The following is a 24,660-nucleotide window of genomic DNA, read 5'->3' as shown; positions in this document are numbered from 1 at the left end:
ACTGGCACTGCTATTTTAGGCTTCCCTAGATTTCCAGTATACCATGCCAGTGGGTTAGCCTGTTTACTAATGTAATCTGGGACTTTGGCTGTATTTTGCCTGTTAGCAATTCTGCCAGGTGATGCTTACATTGTAGCAGTGCCCCTATTTTAACCATAATCTCTCTTCCCAACAGGGGGATTGGAGAGTTTGGTACTACTAGAAATTCCTGTTGTAAGATTTGTTTCTCAAATTGACAAATCAAAGGAGGAGTAAAGAATCTTGTTTGCGGCTTTCCTTCCATTCCTATAATGGTCATGAACTGGGAGGAAAGCTTTCTGCAAAAGCAGTGAAAACAGAGTAATTTGCTTCTGTATCAAAAAAAAAAAAAAAAAAAAAAAAAACTGAATTTGGGTACCCATGACATCCAGAATTACCTGGGGCTCCTCAGTAGTAATTACAATGTTCCTGGACAGGGGCAGTGAGGAAGACCCCAGGCCCCTTCGGTCTTCAGTCTTCATCTAATTCCTGCTTTTGCACTGCTAGAGTTTTGCCTGACTGAACCCCTTGGTGGGAGCAGGGGCAGTCAATCCTCCAGTGACAGGGTTTGTAACTGGTGCCCTCACATTTTTGACAGGGGCCTGGTGAGGGCTTAGTACAGTCCTTTGCCCAATGCTCATTGTTCTTGCATTTGAAGCAAGAGCCTTTGATGGCATTATCATTATGGCCCTTCAGGTTTCCCTTAGCTGCTCTTTGGGCATTCAGGGTATTGCCAATGATGGCTGCCATAATTTTTGCCTGCCATTTTTCTTCACTCTGTTCCTGTTTTCCTTCCTCCAGGTCACAATTGTTATACACCGTAACAGCAGTATCAAAAACCTGATTTTGATTACTGCGTGGCCCCATCAGTAGCTTTTGGAGCTTAAGTCTAATGTCCGTGGTGGATTGGCTAATGAAATGCTGTGCCATTAATATTTTGCCTTTGGAAAAAGAAGAGTCCAGAGTAGTATATTTTGTAAAGACTTCCTCCAGCCTGCCATAAATCCATGGCTGGATTGTCCTCCTTGGCTTGTGTAACCCCCCTTAATTTACATTATTTACTGCCTTAGTTATTCCCTTTCTCATTCCTCCAAGGAAAGCCTCAAGAAATTTAGTCTGGTTGTTCATTCCCATGGGGGTATTATAGTCCCAGTTAGGATCAATAGTGGAGACTGTGTTTGGGCCCAAGTGATTGCCCTAAAGGATTCAGATGAATAAATTATCTGCTTCCCCATGGGCGGCCTCAAAGATTTCATCTTTTTTTCCAAGGGGGTGCAACAGGTTGCTAGAATGAATTGAACATCTCTCCATGAGAGAGCAAAGGCTAAGGCCAAAGTTTGGAAAGCTTCCGCAAATTTCCTGGGATTCTTGAGATAGCTTTCTAGCTTTTCCTTACATTGTTGTATATCAGTTATAGAGAAGGGACCTGCACTAGGACTGGCCCCTCAGATCCTGCTACTTCCCAAGGAGTAACAGGGCTGCAGGGAGAGTTAATACGATGTTCTCCTTTGAGTGTGAGGGGGACTTAGTAGCGTTCCCACTGTTTGGGGTTTAGCCTCAAGAGCACTTGGCAAGGGGCTGTATGGAGGCAGATGCTGTTCACCCTGAGAGACAGGTAGCCCTTGTAAAAGGAGGTCATCTGTAATATCTAGTTCTGCCTTAGGACTTTCCCTTGGGGGGCTGGTTCTGGGAGTTTTGCAGATTGTTAGGTTTTGGTATAGGGCCATGAAGGTCTGTACATATGGGATTTCGGACCCTTTGCTGTGCATCTTGCAAAATAGGTCTGATTGCAGGATGGTGTCATAAGTAAGGCTACCATTGACTGCTCATTGTTCCAGGCTGGGCAGCTCATAATTGGGCCAAACAGCATTGCAGAAAAATATATATATATATATGTTTTCTCTTTAGATTATCAGGGTCAAATTGATTCCAGTGGTGGAGGATGCAGCCAAGCAGGGAATCAGGTGGAATAGATGGAGGGTTGTCCATAGTGGAATCAGGTGGAATAGATGAAGAGTTGCCCATAGTGGTCTGGAAAAGAGAGGAGGACTTTGAATAGTGGAAGGTTTATCAAGTGACCCGAGTGATGCTTGAGGCATCCTGGAAAAATTCTAGGTCCTGACTGGAGTCCCCAGGGGCATTCACCTTTTGAGCCCTGTCTTAGTCTGTCAGACGTCTCTGACGTTAGTTAGATGGGTGCTGGCACTGCTTTGGAATGGTTCCCTCCACCACTGATGACCCATTATGAGTGTTTCTTAAGGGCTTCCTATCCCACTTAAAGCAACCCTTTTACTCTCTAAATTTAGGCAAGAAATCCACATTAGATTGTACATCAGTTCCTGCATAAATTCCTTTTCATGAATGCCCCCCATGCCCCACACAGACCATCTACAACATTCCCAGACCCTCTGACTTGTCCTAAACATCCCATCCCTCTTTTTAAACAACCAGTCATCTCTTTTCTTTGTAACATTCTTTGCATAGCTAGGTGGGTTCCTTTTGTCTTTGACCTGTCAAGTACGGGAAGAGAAGAATTTAGCATGAAAAAAGAAGGCTCAAGTCACCTGAAATGTGTGTGAGTTCACTCTGGAGGAGCTGTTGCTGCCAATTGTGTCACATGTAGGAATCAGTGACTATAAGAAAAGAAGGTTTAAGTGGCCTGAAACGTGAGTTCACCCTGTACCACTGCCAATTGTGTCACACGTAGAGATCAGGGACTATAATCAGAAAAGATAGAAAAGAGTCCATCCTCCTTCCAGGCAAGGCAGCTATCCCCATTCACTCCTTGGCCTTCAGGCAACACCAGAGAGTGGCCCTGGCCAGTTGCCCTCAAATACCAAGGAGCTGCTAGGAAACAGCTGCTGAAATACTGAAAAAGAAAAAAAGGCAAAGGGCTCAGTTCCCTTACTAGAACTGGGTGGTGGCAGTCAAGGGCTTCCACATGGAAACCTTTCCATTTCTCCAGAGATTGGCCCCAGCCGGAAACCTGCAGTTGCCTCTGTGTTTAGACACTGCCCACCAAGGGTCCCAAGTTGGAAAGGAAAAGACAGAAAAAGAGAGAACAAAAGACTCCCCTGTATGGAGCAGATAGGAAAAGGGGAAAGGAGAAAAATAAATCCCAAATCCTATGCAAGTAAAGACTTAACCCACGATCAGTCTGATTGGTTGCAGGAAAGGATCAACCACAGGTACTTTCAGTTTTTCATCTGCCACACAGGAAAGTGGGGGTTGCAAGGAGAGTAGCCTCTGGTCCTTTTATAATTTGGGTGTGGAAAGTTAGGGTTTTGATTTTGATTTAGTTCTAGGAAGCCAGTGAGAATCGGCTTTAGGTTCCCTTTCTCCAGACCCTATTCTCCTGCCTCACAGATTAATGTTATCTTTGATTACAGTGTATTTTACCAAAAATTATATCATGAGAAGACATCATTTTTTTGGTCCATTTGTTTACTCGTTCATTTATTCGTTCATAACTCTCTTAGTAATTCCAGAGTTCACCATAATATCTTCATTTGTGCAATACTGTACTATATTTTGAGTAAAAAAAGGAGGAGCTCTTTTTTGGTGGTGTCATTAATTTTTAACATTTTATTTTATTTTTCTACACTGAAGAATAAAATTGTATACATTTATTGTGTAAAACATGATGTTTTAAAATATACACTTCATGCGCGTCCATGTGAAGAGACTACTAAACAGGCTTTGTGTGAGCAATAAAGCTTTTAATCACCTGGGTGCAGGCGGGCTGAGTCTAAAGAGTCAGCGAAGAGAGATAGGGGTGGGGCCGTTTTATAGGATTTGGGTAGGTAAAGGAAAAACGGGGGTTGTTCTCTGGCGGGCAGGAGTGGGGGTCACAAGGTGCTCAGTAGGGGAGCTTTCGAGTCAGGATGAGCCAGGAGAAGGAATTTCACAAGATAATGTCATCAGGTAAGGCAGGAACAGGCCATTTTCACTTCTTTTGTGGTGGAATGTCATCAGTTAAGGCAGGAACCGGCCATCTGGATGTGTACAGGCAGGTCACAGGGGATATGATGGCTTAGCTTGGGCTCAGAGGCCTGACATTCCTGTCTTCTTATATTAATAAGAAAAAACGAAATAGTGGTAAAGTGTTGGGACGGTAAAAATTTTTTGGGGGTGGTATGGAGAGATAATGGGCGATGTTTCTCAGGGCTGCTTTGAGCGGGATTGGGGCGGTGTGGGAATTTATAGTGGGAGAGATTAAGCTGAAGGAAGATTTTGTGGTAAGGGGTGATATTGTGGGGTTGTTAGAAGAAATATTTGTCATTTAGAATTATTGGTGATGGCCTGGATATGGTTTTGTATGAATTGAAAAACGGAATAAGACAAGGAGAAAAACAGGTATAAAAGGTCTAAGAATTGGGATGACCTAGAACATCTGATTAGAGAGTGCCTAAGGAGATTCAGCATAGTCTTGCCAGCAAAGATTATTTATTTACTTTAAGAGTTAAGAGTGATAGTTTGGGGATAGCACCAGGAGATATCAGCTGTGATGGCTTGGAGAAACAGTGTAAACCAGCAGTGTAAACAAGAGCAGGGCATGTATGAGTAGTTGAGAACGGTGAATAGGAGTATGACTAGACAGAAGATAGTAGGGATGACAAGTTTTTTTGGGGCACAGTCTAAGTTGGTCTGGTGTCTGGAATGAGACTGGGGCCTAATAAAAAGGAGAGTCTATACAGGAGCTTAAATGGGCTGTACTTTGTAGCATTCTGAGGACAGGCCTGAATTCTGAGAAGGGAAAGTGATAAAAGTATTGTCTAGTCTTTTTTAAGTTGGTAGCTGAGCTTGGTGAGGTGTGTTTTTGAAAGACTATTAGTCTGTTCTACTTTTCTTGAAGACTGAGGACTGTAAGGGATATAAAGGTTTCACTGAATACTAAGAGCCTGAAAAAATGCTTGGCTGATTTGACTAATAAAGGCTGGTCTGCTATCAGACTGTATAGAGGTGAGAAGGCCAAACTGAGGAATTATGTCTGACAGAAGGGAAGAAATGACTGTGGTGGCCTTCTTAGCCTTTGTGGGAAAGGCCTCTACTTATCTAGTGAAAGTGTCTACTTAGACTAAGAGATATTTTAGTTTCCTGACTTGGGGCATGTTGAGTAAAGCTAATTTGCCAGTCCTGGGTGGGGGCAAATCCTGGAGCTTGATGTGTAGGGAAGGGAGAGGGCCTCAATAATCCTTGAGAAGTAGTAGAATAGCAGATGGAACACTGAGAAGTTATATCTTTGAGGATAGATTTCTACGATGGATAGGAAATGAGAGGTTCTAAGAGGCGGGCTAGTGGCTTGTACTATAGCGTAGCCTGCCTTTGCTGGTGTGTGGCGATTAGGCCTGGTGGAACTGCCATTAATAAACTAAGTGTGATCAGGGTGAGGAACAGGGAAGAAGGAAATGTGGGGAAATGGGGTGAACGTCAGGAGACCAGAGAGATGCAGTCATGAGGTTCAGGTGTGGTATCAGGAATAATGTGGGAGGCCAGATTGAAGTCCGGGCCAGGAACAATGGTAATTGTGGGAGACTTAACGAAGAGTGAGTACAGCTGAAGGAGCCGGGGAGCAGAAAGTATACGCATCAGGTGTGAGGAAGAAAACAGATTTTGGAAGTTATGAGAAATGTAGAGTGAGTTGAGCATAGTTTGTGATTTTTAGGGCGTCTAAAAGTATTAAAGCAGCGGCAGCTGCTGCACGCAGACATGAAGGCTAGGCTAAAACAGTAAGTCCAAGTTGTTTGGACAGGCTACAGGGTGCGGTCCTGGCTCTTGTGTAAGAATTCTGACTGCAGTAACTATGTCTAGGAAGGAAAGGAGTTGTTGTTTTGTAAGGGATTGAGGTTTGGGAGATTAATCGGACACGATCAGCAGGGAGAGCATGTGTGCTTTTATGAGAATTATGCCGAGATAGGTAACAGATGAGGATGAAATTTGGGCTTGACTGAAGTAATGGGGGCTGTCTGTGAAGCCTTGCGGCAGTACAGCCTAGGTAAGCTGCTGGGACTGATGGATGTCAGGGTCAGTCCAGGTGAAAGCAAAGAGAGGCTGGGACGAGGGGTGCAGGGGAATAGTGAAAAAAGCATCTTTAAGATTAAGAACGGAATAGTGGGTTGTGGAGGAAGGTATTGAGGACAATAGAGTGTACGGGTTGGGCACCACAGGGTGGATAGGCAAAACAGTTTGGTTTATAAGGCGCAGATCCTGAACTAAGTTGTAAACCTTGTCTGGTTTTAGGACAGGTAAAATGGGGGAATTGTAAGGAGAGTTTTTAGGCTTTAAAAGGCCATGCTGTAGCAGGCGAGTGATAACAGGCTTTAATCCTTTCAAAGCATGCTGTGGGATGGGATATTGGCATTGAGCGGGGTAAGGGTGATTAGGTTTTAATGAGATGGTAAGGAGTGCATGATCGGTCGCCAAGGAGGGGGTAGAGTTATCTTATACTTGTGTGTTAAGGTGGGGGGATACAAGAGGAGGATGCAAAGGAGGCTTTGGATTGGGAAGAAGGGCGGCAATGAGATGTAGCTGTAGTCTAGGAATAGTCAGGGAAGCAGATAATTTAGTTAAAGTGTCTCGGCCTAATAAGGGAACTGGGCAGGTGGGGATACTAAAAAGGAGTGCTTAAAAGAGTATTGTGTAAGTTGGCACCAGAGTTGGGGAGTTTTAAGAGGTTTGGAAGCCTGGCCATCAATACCCACAACAGTTATGGAGGCAAGGGAAACATGCCTTTGAAAAGAAGGTAATGTGGAGTGGGTAGCCTCCGTATTGATTAAGAAGGGGACGGACTTACCTTCCACTGTGAGAGTTACCTGAAGCTCGGCATCCGTGATGGTCTAGGGGGCTTCTGAGGCGATCGGGCAGCGTCAGTCTTCAGCCGCTAAGCCGAGAAGATCTGGGAAGGAGTCAGAGAGCCTTGGGCCAGAGTTCCAGGGGCTCTGGGAGTGGCTGCCAGGTGAGTTGAAGAGTCCGATTTCTAGTGGGATCCTGCACAGATGGGATACGGCTTAGGAGGAATCCTGGGCTGCGGCTATTCTTCGGCTTGGTGGCCAGATTTCCGGCATGTGTAGCAAGCTCCTGGGGGAGGAGTTTCTGGAGGAATGCCTGGCCGCTGCAGTTCAGGCGTTTGGAAGTTCTTGTGTGCTGGAGATATGGCTGGGGTTTGTCTCACAGTGGAGGCAAGGAATTGCAACTTTTTTCTATGATTGTACACTTTGAAGGCAAGGTTAATTAAGTCCTGTTGTGGAGTTTGAGGGTCAGAATTTAATTTTTGGAGTTTAATGTCGGGAGCAGATTGGGTAATAAAATGTATATTGAGAATAAGACGGCCTTTTGACTTCTTAGGGTCTAGGGCTGTAAAGCATCTCAGGGTTGCTGCCAAACGAGCCATGAACTGGGCTGGGTTTTTATATTTGATGATAAAGAGCCTAAACGCTATCTGATTTGGGATAAAGAAAAAGGAGCATTAACCTTGACTATGCCTTTGGCTCCAGCCACCTTTTTAAGAGTAAATTGCTGGGCAGGTGGGGGAGGGCTAAAAGGAGACGAATAAAACATGTCTCCTTTGTCTCTGCCAGAAAATGAAAGTAATTGAAATTAAGAGAAGGGAGAGATTGAAGTGTGGCGCCAAGATTGAAAGGCAAAAGAGATTGAGGGATAGTGAGAGAGGTTGGAGAGGAGAGTAAAAAGAGGCCACTTACCGGATTTGAAATTGGTGAGATGTTTCTTGGGCTGGTCGGTATGAGGACCTGATAGGTGGATCTTTCTCACGGAGCAAAGAGCAGGAGGACAGGGGATTGATCTCCCAAGGGAGGTCCCCCAATCCGAGTCACAGCACCAAATTTCATGTGCGTCCGTGTGAAGAGACTACTAAACAGGCTTTGTGTGAGCAATAAAGCTTTTAATCACCTGGGTGCAGGCGGGCTGAGTCTAAAAAGAGAGTCAGTGAAGGGAGATGGGGTGGGGCCATTTTATAGGATTTGGGTAGGTAAAGGAAAAAGGGGGGTTGTTCTCTGGAGGGCAGAAGTGGGAGTCACAGGATGCTCAGTAGGGGAGCTTTTGAGCCAGGATGAGCCAGGAGAAGGAATTTCACAAGAGAATGTCATCAGTTAAGGCAGGAACAGGTCATTTTCACTTTTGTGGTGGAATGTCATCAGTTAAGGCTGGAACCGGCCATCTGGATGTGTACGGGGAGGTCACAGGGGATATGATGGCTTAGCTTAGGCTCAGAGGCCTGACAATACATACGTTGTGAAATGGTCAAATTGAGCTAATTAACAAATAACCTCATATAGTTATTATTTCTTTTTTGAGAACATTTAACATCTACTCTCAGCATTTTTCAAGATATGATGTATTTGTATTAACTACAGTCACCATGTTGTACATTAGAGCTCTTGAATTTATTTCTTCTAACTGAAATCTTTTGACCAACATCTCCCCAGCCCTTCACCTGTCAGCCCCTGGTAAACACCATCCTACTCTACTTATATGAGATCAACATTTTAGATTTTACATGTAAGTGAGATCATGTGGTATTTGTCTTTCTGTGCCTGGTTTATTTCACTTAACATGATGTCCCCCAGGTTCATCCATGTTGTTACAAATGGTAGAATTTTCTTCTATTTTTATGGCTTAATACTATCCCATTGTGTATATATACCACATTTTATTTATCCATTCATCTGTTGATGGACACTTAGCTTGATTTCGTAGCTTGGCTATTGAGAGTAATGTTGCAATAAACATGGCAGGGCAGCTCTCTCTTTGACATACTGATTTTCTTTTGGATATACCCAGTAGTGGGATTACTGAATCACATGCTTGCTTACTTGCATGATTTTCACCTTATCCTTTGTAAATTTTTTTTTTCATGTTATTCTTTCCCATCCTCTATGACTTTCACAGTGACACATATTTGCATACCTGCCTTTTGCTATTTTTCTCATTACTTTAACTGTTTTTCGTTCAGTCTATATCCTGAGACTGTACTCATTTTCTCTACTATACTTTTGTCTAAATAATTCAATAATCAGTCTTTCCTGAGTAATTTAGCCAGGCCTAATTTTGGAACCTGAAAGAGGTTAAGTTAGATGTTCATGTACAGAAAAACATTTTCTATTTCTGTCTTTCCTATCGCAAGATTGATATGCATCTAAAATGAATCCTGAGTGACTAGTAATGAGCTGCCTGAAGACAGATAATACTCAATGAAAATGTAAAAACAAATGATAAAAGGCAGTATCCGACTTATTTACAAGAAAAGGAATTAATAGTATGTACATATCATGAACATAAAAAAGTTGTAACATATGCCCTTTTACTTACATTTTCATTTATTATTGCTGATTCCTGCCAGAGAAAATATGCCTCTGGCCACTTTAAAAGAAGTAATGAAGAAGCAATCCTGGACATTATCAAACAGGAAAAGGAAATTTCAGAAAATAGCCTTTTCCTGAATAAATATTGCTTAAATAATGGGAAATTTTGGTATTTTTTTTACTTTTTGATTTTAGAACATATTCAATTTAATCAAAATCAAAATCTTAAACATCGTCAATTTAAGCTAAATACAAAGCTCTTATTTGCTTTTCACTTAAAATTTTTGCTCTATAAAAACGTTCTGTTTGGCCGGGCATGGTGGCTCACGCCTGTAATCCCAGCACTTTGGGAAGCTGAGGCAGGTGGATCACCTGAGGTCAGGAGTTCGAGACCAGCCTGTCCAACATGATGAAACCCCATCTCTACTAAAAATAACAAAAATTAGCCAGGAGTGATGGTCCATGCCTGTAGTCCTAGCTACTTGGGAGGCTGAGGCAGGAGAATCGCTTGAACCCAGGAGATGGAGGTTGCAGTGAGCCAAGATTGTGCCACTGCACTCCAGTCTGGGAGACAGAGCAAGACTCTTTCTCAAAAAAGAAAAAAAAAAATGCTCTGTTGATATCAAGAACAGTTTAGATTGTGCATTAAAAAAAGTCTGATTTAATAAAATGTACATTACTTCAACTGATTGCTTAATTTCTTATTAAATAAAATTTCAGAATGCTTATGAAATTCTTACATGGCATGTTTATCAAATTTAAAATAAAAATTACCTAACTAAATTTTCAAAATTTCAAGACTGGATGCATTAATGTTTATTTCACTGAAATTTGCTGTTTTGCTTTTTGAAATCTTTTGGAAAACTGCAATTTTTTTATAAAGATTATTTTTACTTAACAGGAAAAATGCAATATTAGTCAAAGAAAATAAAGATACTTTAAAAAATTTAATAATACACGATTTTTTTCTCCCATTTAATCCTGTTTCAACTGATTCCTTTCTCTTTTCTTTCAACAGGCTGAGTTAAATGACCCAACTGATCCTTTCACTAGATATAGTACAAATATTTCATCAAATGTAGGAGAAGAAGTTTTCTCCAAATATATTGGGTGGAGAATTGCCAACACTCTTTCCAAACTATTCTTTCCCCCCATTGAGGCCCATTTTCTTCCTTTGAAGAAACCATCAATAAAACAGGATCAAACAAAATATCCAAATAAAAAGCTGGAGTCTGTGAAAAAGCAAGTTCTACATTTCACTGTAAGGTAAAGAGAAGTACTATTGGTTTTATTATTCTAATACATTACAATTCAAAATCACAGAAATTATAGATAATTATGTGCCATATCATTTAACTCAGTTTCTCTTCTTCAATTCAAATTTTGGCTTGATCACCTCTTAGATGATCTATCATTGAGCAAGTTCCTCCCTTCTCAGAAGCTCTTTTTTCATATTTATAATAGGTATTATTACATAATATAAATCAATATTAATGTAATTCTTGTGAGGTAAATACTAACTTAAAACAGAAACCAAATCATTCAATATTCAAAATTTTAAGACCCTATTTTATGTTTATATACATACATATATATACATACTTGATATGTAGTTTACATATCTAAGTTAGAGTCTTGAACATAGTAAGTCTTCAAAAACTGGTAGTTATGAGGCTAATTAGATTTTATGTTTCAACTCCTATAAATTTATTTCAAAGGACTCCAGGAAACATTGGACTTAGGAACGATTTATTAAAGTGAATAATTTTCAGATTTATTTACCATTTCTTCAATGGTAGATTTCTTTCAGATTCTTAGGGTCCCTGTTACCATTTTAACATACACAGAATGTTAAGATGTTAAAAGTCAGTTTTAGACAGATTTTAAAAATAGACGAAAAATCACTCCTGATATATAACACAGGCCCTATTTTACATTGTAGATCTCTTAGTAAAGCTTTAATCAAGACAGAAACTTTTATTTACTTTTTAACCCAAGTCATTTGAAGAGTATATTGTTATATTTTTTCTAGTAATTTTAATACATTTACTATAAAGTCAGCTTTCCTTGTATTTTTCATAATTCATTTTTTGATATGTTCAGTGCTCTATTGAGCAATTCATTCCTGATAGGCTGTGATTGATTGATTAATAGATTGCACACTGATTTTGATTTTGCCATTCTGGATTTTTGTTGTTGTTGTTCATTGTACCTGCTATATATTGTTTTATACATTACATCTGATTGGCTTTGCCTTTGTGTCTTTTTACAATCTAATGTAAGAGCCTTTTGTTCCTGGCTTAGAGGAATTTAACCCAGTGGATAAACTTACCTGGACTAAATAGTTGCTGAAAATGCATCTGTAAATTTAAACTTAACTGTAAATTTTATTCAATTCCTGAATATATACTTTCTTATATATTTATTTATTTTTCACTTGACTAAGGTATTATCAAGTGTTTTAAATACCTGCTCCATATTTGAAAATATGTTGTATTTGCCTCCACAAATGAGAAGTAATTTGGATTAATATGTAAACTCACTTATCCTTTATAACTATTGCCACAGTATATTACTGTGTTTGCAAAGTCTAGTATCATATGTGATTCTCTTTCCTTTGTATGATCTCTCCACTTTAAGAAATCTTGTACATATTATCTTTCACAAAAAATGCTCCAAATTTCTATACATTAAAGTTAGAAAGTTAACTTTCTTTAGATTATAGACCCTTCTTTCCCTGATTTACCCCCCATCCCTCCCTATCCTTGGTAATAACATCAGTAATTTCTTGTGTATCCTTTCAGGGTCTATAAAATGCAAATATAATACATTATTAGTGTTTTTAATTTTTCCCCCCTTCATTTTAAAATGAAAATTAGCATAGTAAACATAATATTTGGCATCTTGCATTTGTCATTTAGCCTCATTTCAGATAAATTTTTCCATTCCAGTACATGGAGAATTTTCTAGTTATTATTTTTTAAACAAGTTTTCCTTATTATGGATATATCATAATTTATTTAACCAGTTTTCTATTGGTTGGCCTTTGGGTTGTTTTAGATTTCCTGTGTACTAGACACAATGCCACAAAGAATAACCATTTACATATGTCTTTTAACATGTGGAAGAATACTTGCAGGATAAATTCTCAGAAGTGTAATTTCTGGGTCAAAGTATATATGCCTTTGTAATGTTGTTACATATTTCCAATGCCTTTCAGAGGAGTTGTGCAAGTTTATATCCTCACCAGCAATATATGAGTGCCTGTTTTTCTTTAGTCTTCCCAACAGAGGGTGTTGACAACATTTGGGTTTTAACAATCTGAGAGGTAAAATATGGTTTCTAAATACAGTGTAATTTTTAGCATTTTAATTTTCTTAAGGTAAGTAGTTTGAACACCTTTCATATGTTTACAGAGCCTTTTGTTTTTTCTTTATTTGGAAATTATTTTTTTTGCCCATTTTTTACTGGATTTTTGTCTATACAAAAACCTGGGACTATATATCTATTAATCTATGCGACTCTCTGTCTATGGTAAGAGCTACAAATACTTATTGTTTCTCATCTTTTTTTTTTAATTTTGCTTATAGCATTTTTTTGCCGTATAGTCATTTTTCTTTGTAATAGATTGTATTTATTAATTTTCCTCTGTGGTTTATGGATTTTTTTGTTCTATTTATGAAAAGTCTTTTTCACCCTAAGATTAAAAATGACAGAATTTGACAAAATGTGACCAACATTATCTTTTACTATTTTTAAGGATTTGTTATGTACATTGTAAGTATTGGTCTGTTTGAATTTTTTTTTTTTTTTTTTTTTTTTTTTTTTTTGGTGTATGGTGTGAGGTGTAGATCCATCTGCCTATTCACTTGTCTCAAAAATATTTATTGCGTCATCCATCTTCCCTTAACAATTTTCCTGATTTTAATTGCCAACTTTTTCAAATACTAAATTCCCATTTCTTTTTGTGTCTAATTCTGAATTTTTTATTCTAGTCCTTTATTCTAAGCTATTCTAACCATAAGCCTATATTTGGACTGTATAATACATTTTAATATATAGTTTTAATTATTTTCTTATATATTTATGTAATTGGGCTAGTTCTATATTGCCAGTGCTTTTCAATGTTTTCCTAGCTGTTTTGTTTATTCATTTTTATATCAAATTTAGAATTAGCTTGTCTACTTCTAACAATCTAGTTGTAAATTTACTTGCATCACTTAAAAAAATTAACCTTAGAAAAATTAACACTCCATAATGTTGAGATATAGTATCTCTAACAATATGGCATGTATTTCCATTTATTCAGTATTTCTTTTGAGTTCTTCAGTAGTGTTAAAATGTTTTCATATATGCCTTGCATTTTTGTTATGTTTATTTATAGGTACTTTATCTCTTTTGTTGCTAATATAAATTAATTTTTGCTCCAAATGTAGCTTCTCATAGGTTGCCCTTATATATTTTCAAAGCTATTGCTTTCTGTGGATTAATTTTGCACTCTACTAACTTGGTAAATTCACTCATTGAATTTAAGTTTTCTAGATTTGCAATTCTGTCAGATATAAATAATTTATTTTCTCTTTCCTGATTTTTATACTTTAGCCCTTTTCCTTTTATGTATTTTATCAGCTGAGTATGCCTAGTAAAATATTGATTAAAAATAGTGAGGATGGGCTTTTTTTTTTTTTTCTTATTGTTACGAAGAAATCTTCTAGTGTTTTCCAGTTAATCATGATGCTGGCTTTAGGAATGAGAAAGATGTATTTTATTACTAAGCAGTTTTATATTAAAAAATTGGGCTGTTTATAAGAAACTCATTTTAGATTTAAGGACATGTAGGCTAAAATTGAAGATATGGAAAATGACATTTCTTGCAAATGCTAACCAAAGGAGAGCAGGGGTGGCTATACTTACATTAGATAAAATAGACATTAGGTGAGAAAGTGTTGCAAAAAACAGAGATCATTATATAATGATAAAAGGATCAATTAACTAGAAAGATATAACAATTATAAATATATATGTACCCAACATAAGAGCATCTAAATATATAAATCAATATTGACAGAATTGGAGAAATAGACGGCAATACAAAATAATAGAAGATATCAATACCCCACATTCAATAATGGATAAAACAAGCAGATAGAAGAACAATAAGCAAACATTGAGCTTGAACAACAGTATAGACCAAATGGACCTAATGGACATAAAGGATATTCCTTCGACCCAACAGCAGCAGCATACACACTCATCTCACGTGCCACAGAACTTTCTCCAGCATAGATCACATGTTAGGTCACAAGCAAGTCTTAACAAATTCAAAAAGATAGAATTATATCAAGTTTATCTTCCAATCAAAAACATTCACAAATATGTAGAATTTCTTTCTTTCTTTTTCTTTCTTTCTTTCTTTTCTTTCCTTTCTTTTCTTTTTTTTCTTTCTTTCTCTTTCTTTCTTTCTCTCTCCCTTCCTTCCTTCCTTCTTTCTTTCTTTTTATTTCTTTCTCCCTCTCTCTCTTTTCCTTTTTTTTTTTTTTGAGACTGAGTCTCATTCTGACACCCAAGCTGGAGTGCAGTGGTGGATCTCAGCTTACTGCAACCTCCACCTCCTGGTTCAAGCGATTCTTATGCCTCAGCCTCCCGAATAGCTGGGACTACAGGCACGCACCACCATGCCTAGCTAATTTTTGTATTTTCAGTAGAGACAGTGTTTCACCATATTGGTCAGGCTGGTCGCGAACTCCTGAACTCGTGATCCACCCGCCTCAGCCTCCCAAACTGTTGGGATTACAGGCGTGAGCCACCAGGCCCAGCCCCCCCGCTCCCCCCCCTTTTTTTTTTTTTTAAACCAGGTCTTTGTCACCCAGGCTAGAGTTCTGTGGCAGACATGACTCACTGCAGCCTTGACCTCTTGGGCTCAAGCAATATTCCCACCTCAACCTCCTGAGTAGCTGGGACCACAGGTGCATGACAATACACTCAGCTAGGTTTTTTAAAAAATTTATTTTTGTAGAGACAGGGCCTACTTATATTGCCCAGGGTAGTCTCAAACTCCTGGCTCAAGCAGTTCTCCTTTTACCTCCCAAACTGCTGGGATTATAAGCATGATTCGCCATTCCAGGTCTTTATGTAGAAAGTAAACAACACACTTTTCAGAAGCCCTTGTTTCAAAGAACAAATTTTTTAAAATTAGGCAATACCTTGAGTAAAATGAAAATGAAAACAAAACATACTAAAACTTATGGATGGAGCAAAAGCAGTACTAAGAGGGACATTTATTTTTGTTAAATGCATTAAAAAAGAAAAATCTCAAATAAACAACCTAAATTTACACCTCAAGGACCTAGAAAAAGAAGAAAAAAATAAGCTCAAAGTTAGCAGAAGGAAAGAAATAACAAGATTAGAGCAGAAATAAAGGAAATAGATGATTTTCAAAACAAAGAAAAAGTCAAAAGAGTTAGTTTTTTTAAAAGGTGAAATTGTCAACCTCTTGGTATTCTAAGAAAAGGGAGAGAAGATGAAAATGAATCAGAAATGAAAGAAGAGACACTACAGTTGATGCCACAGAAATATAAGGATCATAAGAGACACCTATGAACAATTACATGCCAGTAAACTGGAAAACCCAGAAGAAATGGATACATTCCTAGAAACATAAAACCTACCAAGTCTAAATCATATAGTAATACAAAGTCTGAACATAGTTATAACTACTATGGAGATTGAATCAGTAAATAAAAAACTTCCCAGTGATGAAAAGCCCTTGCCCAGTGGCTTCATTGGTGAATCCTACTAAACATCTGAACAATTAAAGCCAACATTTCTCAAGCTCCTCCAAAAATTGAAGAGGAGGGAAAGCTTCCAACTAGTTTAAGTGACCAGCTTTATCCTGATACCAAAGCCAGACAAAGACACCACAGGAAAATTATACACCAATAACTTTTATGAATATAGATGCAAAAATCCTCAACAAAATAGTAACAAACAGAATCCAGAAGCATCTTAAAATAATCATACATCATGACTAAAGGGGTTTTATCCCTGTGATGCAAGGAGGACGGTTCAACATACAAAAATCAATTAATGTTATATACTACATTTACAGAATGAAAAATAAAAATTACGTAATAATCTCAACAGGTGTTGAAAAGGCATTTGACAATATTCAACACCGTTTTATGATAAAAACTGTCACCAATTTTAGAAATAAAAGGAATATACCTCGACATAATAAAGGCCATATATGTAAAGTCCACAGCTAACATCATACTCGATAGTGAAAAACTGAATGTTTTCCCCCTAAGATCAGAAATAATACAAGGATTCCATTCTTGCTATTTCTGTTCAAAACAAGAAGTCCTAGCTTGAATAATTAGACAAGAAAAAATAAAAGGCATCCATATCAGAACGTAAGAAGTAAAACTGTCCCTGTTTTCAGGTTATATGACCTTATATATGTGTAACCCTAGAGACTCCACCAAAAAACTGTTAGAAGTAATAAATGAATTCAGTAAAGTTGCAGGATACAGAGTCAACAAATAAAATCTGTTACATATCTGTACACTAACAGTGAGCTATACGATAGATAAATTAGGAAAACAGTTACATTTACAATAGTATGAAAAAGAATAAAATACTTGGAAATAAACTTAAATAAGGATGTAAAAGACTTCTAGATTGAAAACTACAAAACCTTGGTGAAATAAAGAATACATAAATGAATGGCATTTTGTATTCATGTGTTGAAAGAATCTTGCTAAAATGTTCACAGATTCAATGCAATCAAAATCACAATGGCATTTTCTAAATAAATAGAAATAACAATTCTGAAATTCATATGGCAACGCAAAAGATTGTGAATAGCCAAATCAATCTTGAGAAGGAAGAATATACCTGTAGGCATCACACTTTCTGATTTCAAAATACATTACAAAGCTACCACAATTAAAAGAGTATGGTATTAGCATAAAGACAGATGTATAGGCTAAATGAAACAGAATAGAGAGACCAGAAATAAATTCATGACCAGAAATAAATGGTCAATTGACCATTGACAAGGTTTCCAAGAATATATAACAGAGAAAGAAGATTCTCTTCAATAAATGGTGCTAGGAAAGCTGGATATCCACATGTGTAAGAATGAAATTGAACTCTTACACCAAGCACAAAAAGCAGATCCAAATGGATTAAAGACTTAAATGTAAGACATGAAACTCTAAAAATCCTAGAAAGCAGCAAAGGAGGAAAACTTCTTGACATTGATCTTTACAATGTTTTCTTGAATATGACACCAAAACTGCGGGTGACAAAAACAATTAGACTACATCAAACTGAAAGTCTAATGCAAAGCAAAATAAACAATCAACAAAGTTAAAAGTCATCCTACAGATTAGGAGAAAATATTTGCAAACCATATATATGACAAAGGTTTAATTTCCAAATATATAAGGAATTCCTTCAATTCCATAGCCAAAAAAACTCTCAGGTCTACTAAAAATAGGTTAAAAACTTGAATAGATACTTTTCTAAAGAAGACATACAATTGGCAGTAAGTGTATATGACAATGTTCATTGTCAGTAATCATCAGGGTATTCCATGAGAGAGAAAGGTCTTGGGGGATGAGAGGTCACCTGAAGAGAAAGGCCACATAGAAAAGAATCAGTGCCCCAGCTGGCAGCCCACAACAAGGCCTTAGACATACTAGGACGCCGTCTTGGACCATACAGCCCAGCCCAGCTCTCAGCTTAATGCACCCGCATGAATGAGCTCAGCCAATACTGTTTAGTGTGTAGATTAGCAATCCCCAGTGAGCCCTACCCAAATTCCTCACCCACAGAATTGGAACAGCAGATCATTATTCTTATTATTTTTTGAAATGGAGTTTTGCACTTGTTACCCAGGTTGTAGTGCAATGGTGCGATCTTGGCTTACCACAACCTCTGCCTCTTGGGTTCAAGCGATTCTCCTGCCTCAGCCTCCTGAGCAGCTGGGATTATAAGCATACGACACCATGCCTGGCTAATTTTGTATTTTTAGTAGAGATGGGGTTTCTCCATGTTGGTCAAGTTGGTCTCGACTACCAATCTCAGGTGATCCACCCGCCTCGGCCTCCCAAAGTGCTGGGATTACAGGCATGAGCCACCATGCCCAGCCCATTATTATTTTAAGTCACTAAATTTTGGGATGTTTCTCAAGCAGCAATACAGGATGAAACAAAACTCTTCTTAATTACAGGACACTATTATCTGATAGTGTCCTATTAGATCCTCTTGTTAATGATTGATCTAAAAATTTTTCATCAGTAGTCTTAAGTAATATTTGTTTATAATTGTGTATGTCTTTTTTAATCTTTGTCAAGTTTTGCTATCATTGTTATTCTTTGGAAGTTTTCTTTTTTTTTCTGTGTTCTAAAATAATTTCAGAAGTTCAGAATGATCTACTCTTTGAAGCTATGGTAGAATTCCCTCTTTTTAAATTTTTAATTATTATGAATACATAATAGCTGTACATAATTAATGGAGTATGTGTGATATTTTAAAACAAGCATACAATATGTAATGATCAAATCAGAGTAATTAGAGTATCTGTCACTCTAATAATGTGTCATTTCTTTGTGTTAGGAACATTCCAACTCCACCCTTTTATTTTGAAATATACAATAAATTATTAACTGTAGTTACCCTATTGTGCTACTGAACATCAGATCTTACTCCTCCTACCTAATCCTCTCTCTCTCTCTCTCTCTCTATATATATATGTATATACATAAATATATAAAACCATTAACCCTCTTCTCTTTATCCCTCCCTCCCTCTTCACTCTTCACTACTCCTCCTGACTTCTAGTAGCCATCATTCTATTCTCCATCTCCATGAGTTCAATATTTATTCAGCTTCTGAATATGAATGAGAACATGTAGTATTTGTCTTTCTGGCCTGGCTTACTTAATTTAACATAATATCCTCTGGTTCCCTCCATGTTGTTGCAAATGACAGGATTTCATTCATTTTTATAGGTTAATAATATTACATTGTGTATATATACCACATTTCCTTTATTTGTTCACCTATTGATGGACATTTGGGTTGATTCCAAATTTTGGCTATTGTAACAGTGCTGTGATAAACATGGGAGTGCAATATTCCTTTGATATACTGATTTTCTTTCTTTGGAGTATATGCCCAACAGTGGGATTGATGAAACATACAGTGGTTTTGTTTTTGTTTTTTTGAGGAACCTCCATACTGTTCTCCATAGTGGCTGTACTAATTTATATTTCTTCCAACAATCCACAAGTGTTCCCCTTTCTCCACATCCTCACCAACATTCATCATTACCTGTCTTTTGAATAGAAGCCATTTTACGTGGGATGAGATGATATCTCATTGTCATTTTAATTTGAATTTCTCTGATGATTAGTGATGTTGAACATTAATCATCCGTACCTTATGCTTCTTCTGAGGTAATTCTTTGTCAAATTTTTATTTTTCCCATGGCTGTTGACAAGATTGATATTCAGCCCAAATGCTCATGTACGGCTACATTCTGTTTTGATTGTTGGAAGTCCTGCCTTAAAATCATCTAGAATATCAATCCTGAATATCAATCTATTTAGATCTTTCTCTTTCTTAAATCAGTTTTTAAAAATTATATATTCTTTGAATATTATTTATTTCATCCCATTTTTCAGAATTTATTTGGCCATAATTGAACAACGTAGTCCATTGTGGTCCTGTAATTATTTCTGTTTCTGTATTATTCTGCCCTTAACCAATTCTTATTTTGTGTATTTGAGTTTTTTTCTTTTTATTCACCTTAGCTAGTTTAGCTAGATGCTAAATCTATTTTATGTGTTTTTTTTTTCAATGCACCAGCTTCTAGATTCTAACTCATATATTTTTGTGCTTATTTATATGAGTTTGTTACTTCTTTGGTCTATTTTGTGGTTCATTTTCTAATTTCTTGAAGAAGGTGCTAAATCATGTGGGAAAGTTTCTTCCTTGGCATTTGTCTAAATCATTATTTAAGTTCCAAAATCATATGAGTGTTGCTGCCAAAAGGCAAACTTTATTGCAGCTGTAATAATTGAGTGCAGCAAGGCTGGTGGGCAGGCTTTCCTTTGTGTACACAAACAGTCAACAGAAAAATGCTTGAGTTTTGAAATCGTTTTAAGCATTTTTTTTTCAAGAATTCTAAAATCAGTGAGGAAGACATATAGATTTGGGGTTAAGGATCACACAGGCTGGCTTTAGTAGTCTTGTGTGCAGAAATAAATATTGCAAAAATACTTTAGTGTATTTCATACATTTTTGTTAAATTGTAACACAATCAAGATACAATGAAAATGGCAGTTCTAAGTGGCCTGGGTATTGGAATGTAGAGTCTCCAGATGTATTCTGTATATTCTGAAGGACAGACATGGAAGAATAATTCGTCTGGAGCCACAGAGAGGATATTGAAGTGTACTTTGGTTTTGTGTCATGGACAGTTGAAGAAAGGAATAGCAAAAAATAAACTGGAAAAATAGAAAAAAAATCAATGTTAACAAAAGCAGATTAAGAAAAAGCAAGGGAAAGTGTATACAGATGATGATAAAAAGCCAGATGGAGATCAATAGTGCCTGCTGGGACACAAGAGATGAAAGAGAGACAGAGAAAGAGAGAGAGAGAGAGTAGACATAGAGGAAATATGTGAAAAAAATAGCAAATGGAGAAATAAGAGCAATAAGCAGAAATAAAGTTGAAAGATAACAAAAGGAAAGAGAAAAGATATGAGGGAAGAGACATACTGAGGATGAAAGGTACAAATAAAAGGATGTGCACAGGGTTAGGGAGAAGGGAAAGACAATATGCAAAGTTAGAGAAGAGTGAGACAAAAAAGGAGCAGGTGGGGTTAAGACCCAAAAAGTCCTGTAGGCTTTGAGGGATTAGTAAATTAAACTTCTCTTTCAGAGCCTGCAGTTCATTAAATAAATGGCAATCATACATCACTGGTCTTAGAAAAAATGCTATCTGCTTATCCAGTTTTTCACAGTTCATTGCAGACTCCAGCAATTAAATTTAGAATGTCTCCTCCCCAAATGAGAATGTTTCAGCAGCACAGCAAGCTGAGACTTCCTCTAGCAAGAGTTACCTCAGTGTTGTTTCATGGAGCAGCATTCCCACTGCACCATTCACATAGTCTATGTGAATGTGACTCCCTGCAGTTGCGCATACTGTCAGCTCCAGTTAGGGGCTAATCTCTGGGTAAAACAGAGGTGAGTGGAATGGAGCTACAGCTTGGTGACAGCAAGGCAAGCCTAGATCAGGCCTGGCTAAACAGTATTTACTGTCTTATTAGGAGTATGGATTATACCTGCTTTTTTATAAGTTATGTAAAAGCAAATTTAAATCTAAGCTATGCATTGAAGAAATTTCTCTGGTTGACTAAACATTAACTTCAGGAAATTGTGTTTCATCCTTTTGCTTGATTCTCCGTCTAAAGAAAAGTTCCATAGCTAGCTCCTTTTGTTAGTTCTTCTCCTCCAGCTTCTAGGCTCCCAAATTGAATTAATAGAGTGAATCAACACCTGAGCATGCTGAAACCCCACAGGTCTAAATACAAAGACGTAATTTAAATCATACAGTTCTTTTTCATCCCTGAAAGGTCTTTATTCATAGTACCACATCACCGATTCCTCATTTAGCGTGCCTAGATATCTCCATTTTGTGTTTTCAACAAGTGGAAATGTGAAAGATGGCAAGAAGCCAACATATAAGGACTCCTATAGAAGGTGGGGCACATTTAAAAGGGCAGAGAACAGGAAAATTAAGACAATGTTTCTTTATTGTCTGGGAGGACTAGAGCATGCTTGTTTCAGTGTGAAAATCTGAAAATTTTCTAGAAAGGAGAAGATGAGAACTTCCTTGTTAATGAAGTATCTGCTACATCTTATGACCCATAATTTTTTCCAAAAAAAATTTCCTTGTGTTTTTAGCCTATAGATTATTTTTAAAAATAATTTTGTCTTTAATTTGTCTATGAACACATGTTTTGCTCTGAATGGCTTGCAGGTTTGACTTTTTTTCTTTATGTAATTTTTCAGAAGAAAATTGATCATTTTGCTTTTGTATGTTGAATTTTTTTTACTTTTCTTTAAGCTACTGGAACATGTTGTTGGATGCATGCTTTTTTTGCCCCTCAGCATTTTTTTAAAAATATGAAAAAATCATTATGGTTCTTTATCATAAAAGTTGTAGACCAAAAAAATAGGTATATAATAGTTCTACTTCAAAGCATAGTATTTCTCTTTTCTCTATTTGTCAGTAAAACGATCTCAAGTTTACCTTAAGGCTGAGAATTTAGAACTATGAAGATCAAATTTTAAAAACCCAATTCCCACATCTATACTTTGTTACTTCTGAGGTTTCTCATAAGTGTATTTTCTAAGCTTATGCCTCGAATCTCTAAAATCTTATAAACAACTAATTATTTGCATATGTATAAAGACTAGGAGAACATTAACAAAACTTTATTCATGCTTAGTTTGTTCAAAAAAAATTTTTTTTTTTTGGGCTGCGGGGGACAGAGTCTTGCTCTGTTGCCCAGGCTGAAGTGCAGTGGCGCGATCTCGGCTCACTGCAAGCTCCGCCTCCCAGGTTCACGCCGTTCTCCTGCGTCAGCCTCCTGAGTAGCCGGGACTACAGGCGCCTGCCACCACGCCCGGGTAATTTTTTGTGTTTTTAGTAGGGACTGGGTTTCACCGTGTTAGCCAGGACGGTCTCGACCTCCTGACCTCGTGATCCGCGGGCCCTGGCCTCCCAAAGTGCTGGGATTACAGGCGTGAGCCACCGTGCCCGGCCTCAAATTTTTATGTTAAAGAATATTCATCAAACTAGCACCTGGAAGAAAGCCCAGGTAGCGCTAGTAAGAATGAACTGAGAACATTTGTTGTCATTTAGGCAGAAGATTTTACACAGCTGACTTTACAGGAAGGGCATACCCAAGGCTAGTGCTCCTCCTCTGCAGCTTCCTTTATAAAAGGAGCTGGTGCCGTAGTAGTAGAAGCAGGAGTAGCTAACATTTACTGAATGGTGCAAAGATGGGAAAGGTAAGTGCTATAATGCCCCATGAAATAGGTTAAGAATAGACTTTACTGGAGAGGCTTAGAAGTCAACCGTTAGCAGAAAGAAGTACATGGTTTACATTTTGAATTATCCCATTGATTAGGGGTGCTGGAGTTTGGGGAAGCATTTGGACGTTCATTGGGTTTGTATTTCAAAGGGAGAGTGCCTGACTGCTACTCTACCTTCTTATAAGAGTGTAAACTCCTTTTCAGTGGAGAAATAAATGTTTTTGGCTCAGTTATCAAACCATCATGAATCAGTTAGGTATCATCTAAGGGAAGGGATGATGGAAATGCCAGCTGCCCAGAACCTGGAGGCCTTAAGAGGTGCTGTTAATGGTTGTAAAGAAAGCATTGAATCATTGGGAAGTTGGGTTTAGGAGAAGAAACTCCACAAAGTGGGAGATTCTTAAGACCCTCAGTTCTAGGTAGCACTTTGCCAGACAATCCAAGATGATCAATTTTGTTTGCCACACCACATGAGTGCATTTTATAAGCAAGGCACTATGTGAAGCACTACCCTTAGATGGAGTTATGATTATTTCCTTCATTTATAGACATGGATATTGAGTTTTGATGAGGTTAATTAGTCCAAGGATTTGCAACCATAAGTTCAGAAATTTGAATTTAAACAAAGGCATTCTGACTCTTGTGTTCACTGTGCTGTTTTCTTCTCCCTCATATGAACTTTATCTGATACCTAAGCCTTGAGCAATTGTTTAAAAATATGTTCAAACAAACAATTCTTTTTCAATTTCTGCCTTATGATTTTTAGAACTTGATTTTCATTCGGGAACTTATTTTTTCTAGGCCTTGAACCTCTCTACTTAATTTTAGGAAATTTTTATCAAAGAAGAGTCACTTTCTAGTAAGTCTAGTAAGTACATATATAGAGAGTTTAAATAGAAGAGGGCTCCCAAAGTAGACTTGGCCTCTTATTTAATATTGTCTGGGCTTGACCGTGCCCCTTGGATGCCTAAGTAAAATGCCTTAAACCAATCTGTCTTGTTCTGTTTCATGAAGGAAAAAAAATGTAAAAATTCTGTGCCTCCTTCAGACTTTGTGAAATATGCTTATTTTATAGGTTTTTTTTCTGATTGATTTAAAGTAAGTTACTTAACTTCTCTGAGCCTTAGGCGTCTGATCTTTAAAAATTAAAAAGCTATACATTGCTCTAAGCTTTGTCCTGAGGATATAGAAAAAGAAGGTAGATA

The 24,660-nt window shown here is 37.5% G+C and overlaps 1 protein-coding gene across 6 annotated transcripts in view; it reads left to right on the top strand.

The window, feature by feature from the left end:
- The window catches only part of TMEM232 (transmembrane protein 232), a 335,529-nt gene that overhangs the window by 202,871 nt on the left and 107,998 nt on the right, over nt 1-24,660 (top strand). For 5 of the 6 annotated variants that reach the window (XM_055112526.1, XM_063604589.1, XM_055112529.2 and 2 more), the window contains one exon: nt 10,357-10,604. The exons of the other annotated variant lie outside the window; for it this stretch is intronic. In XM_055112526.1, the coding sequence (XP_054968501.1) occupies nt 10,357-10,604 (248 nt within the window). The remainder of the gene's footprint in view (nt 1-10,356; nt 10,605-24,660) is intronic. 6 annotated transcript variants of the gene reach the window in all.

This window comes from Pan paniscus, chromosome 4, assembly GCF_029289425.2.
Source record: "Pan paniscus chromosome 4, NHGRI_mPanPan1-v2.0_pri, whole genome shotgun sequence".
Lineage (NCBI taxonomy): Eukaryota > Metazoa > Chordata > Mammalia > Primates > Hominidae > Pan > Pan paniscus.
Note: the sequence above shows the minus strand (reverse complement) of the source record. Positions and strands in the feature narration are given on the sequence as shown.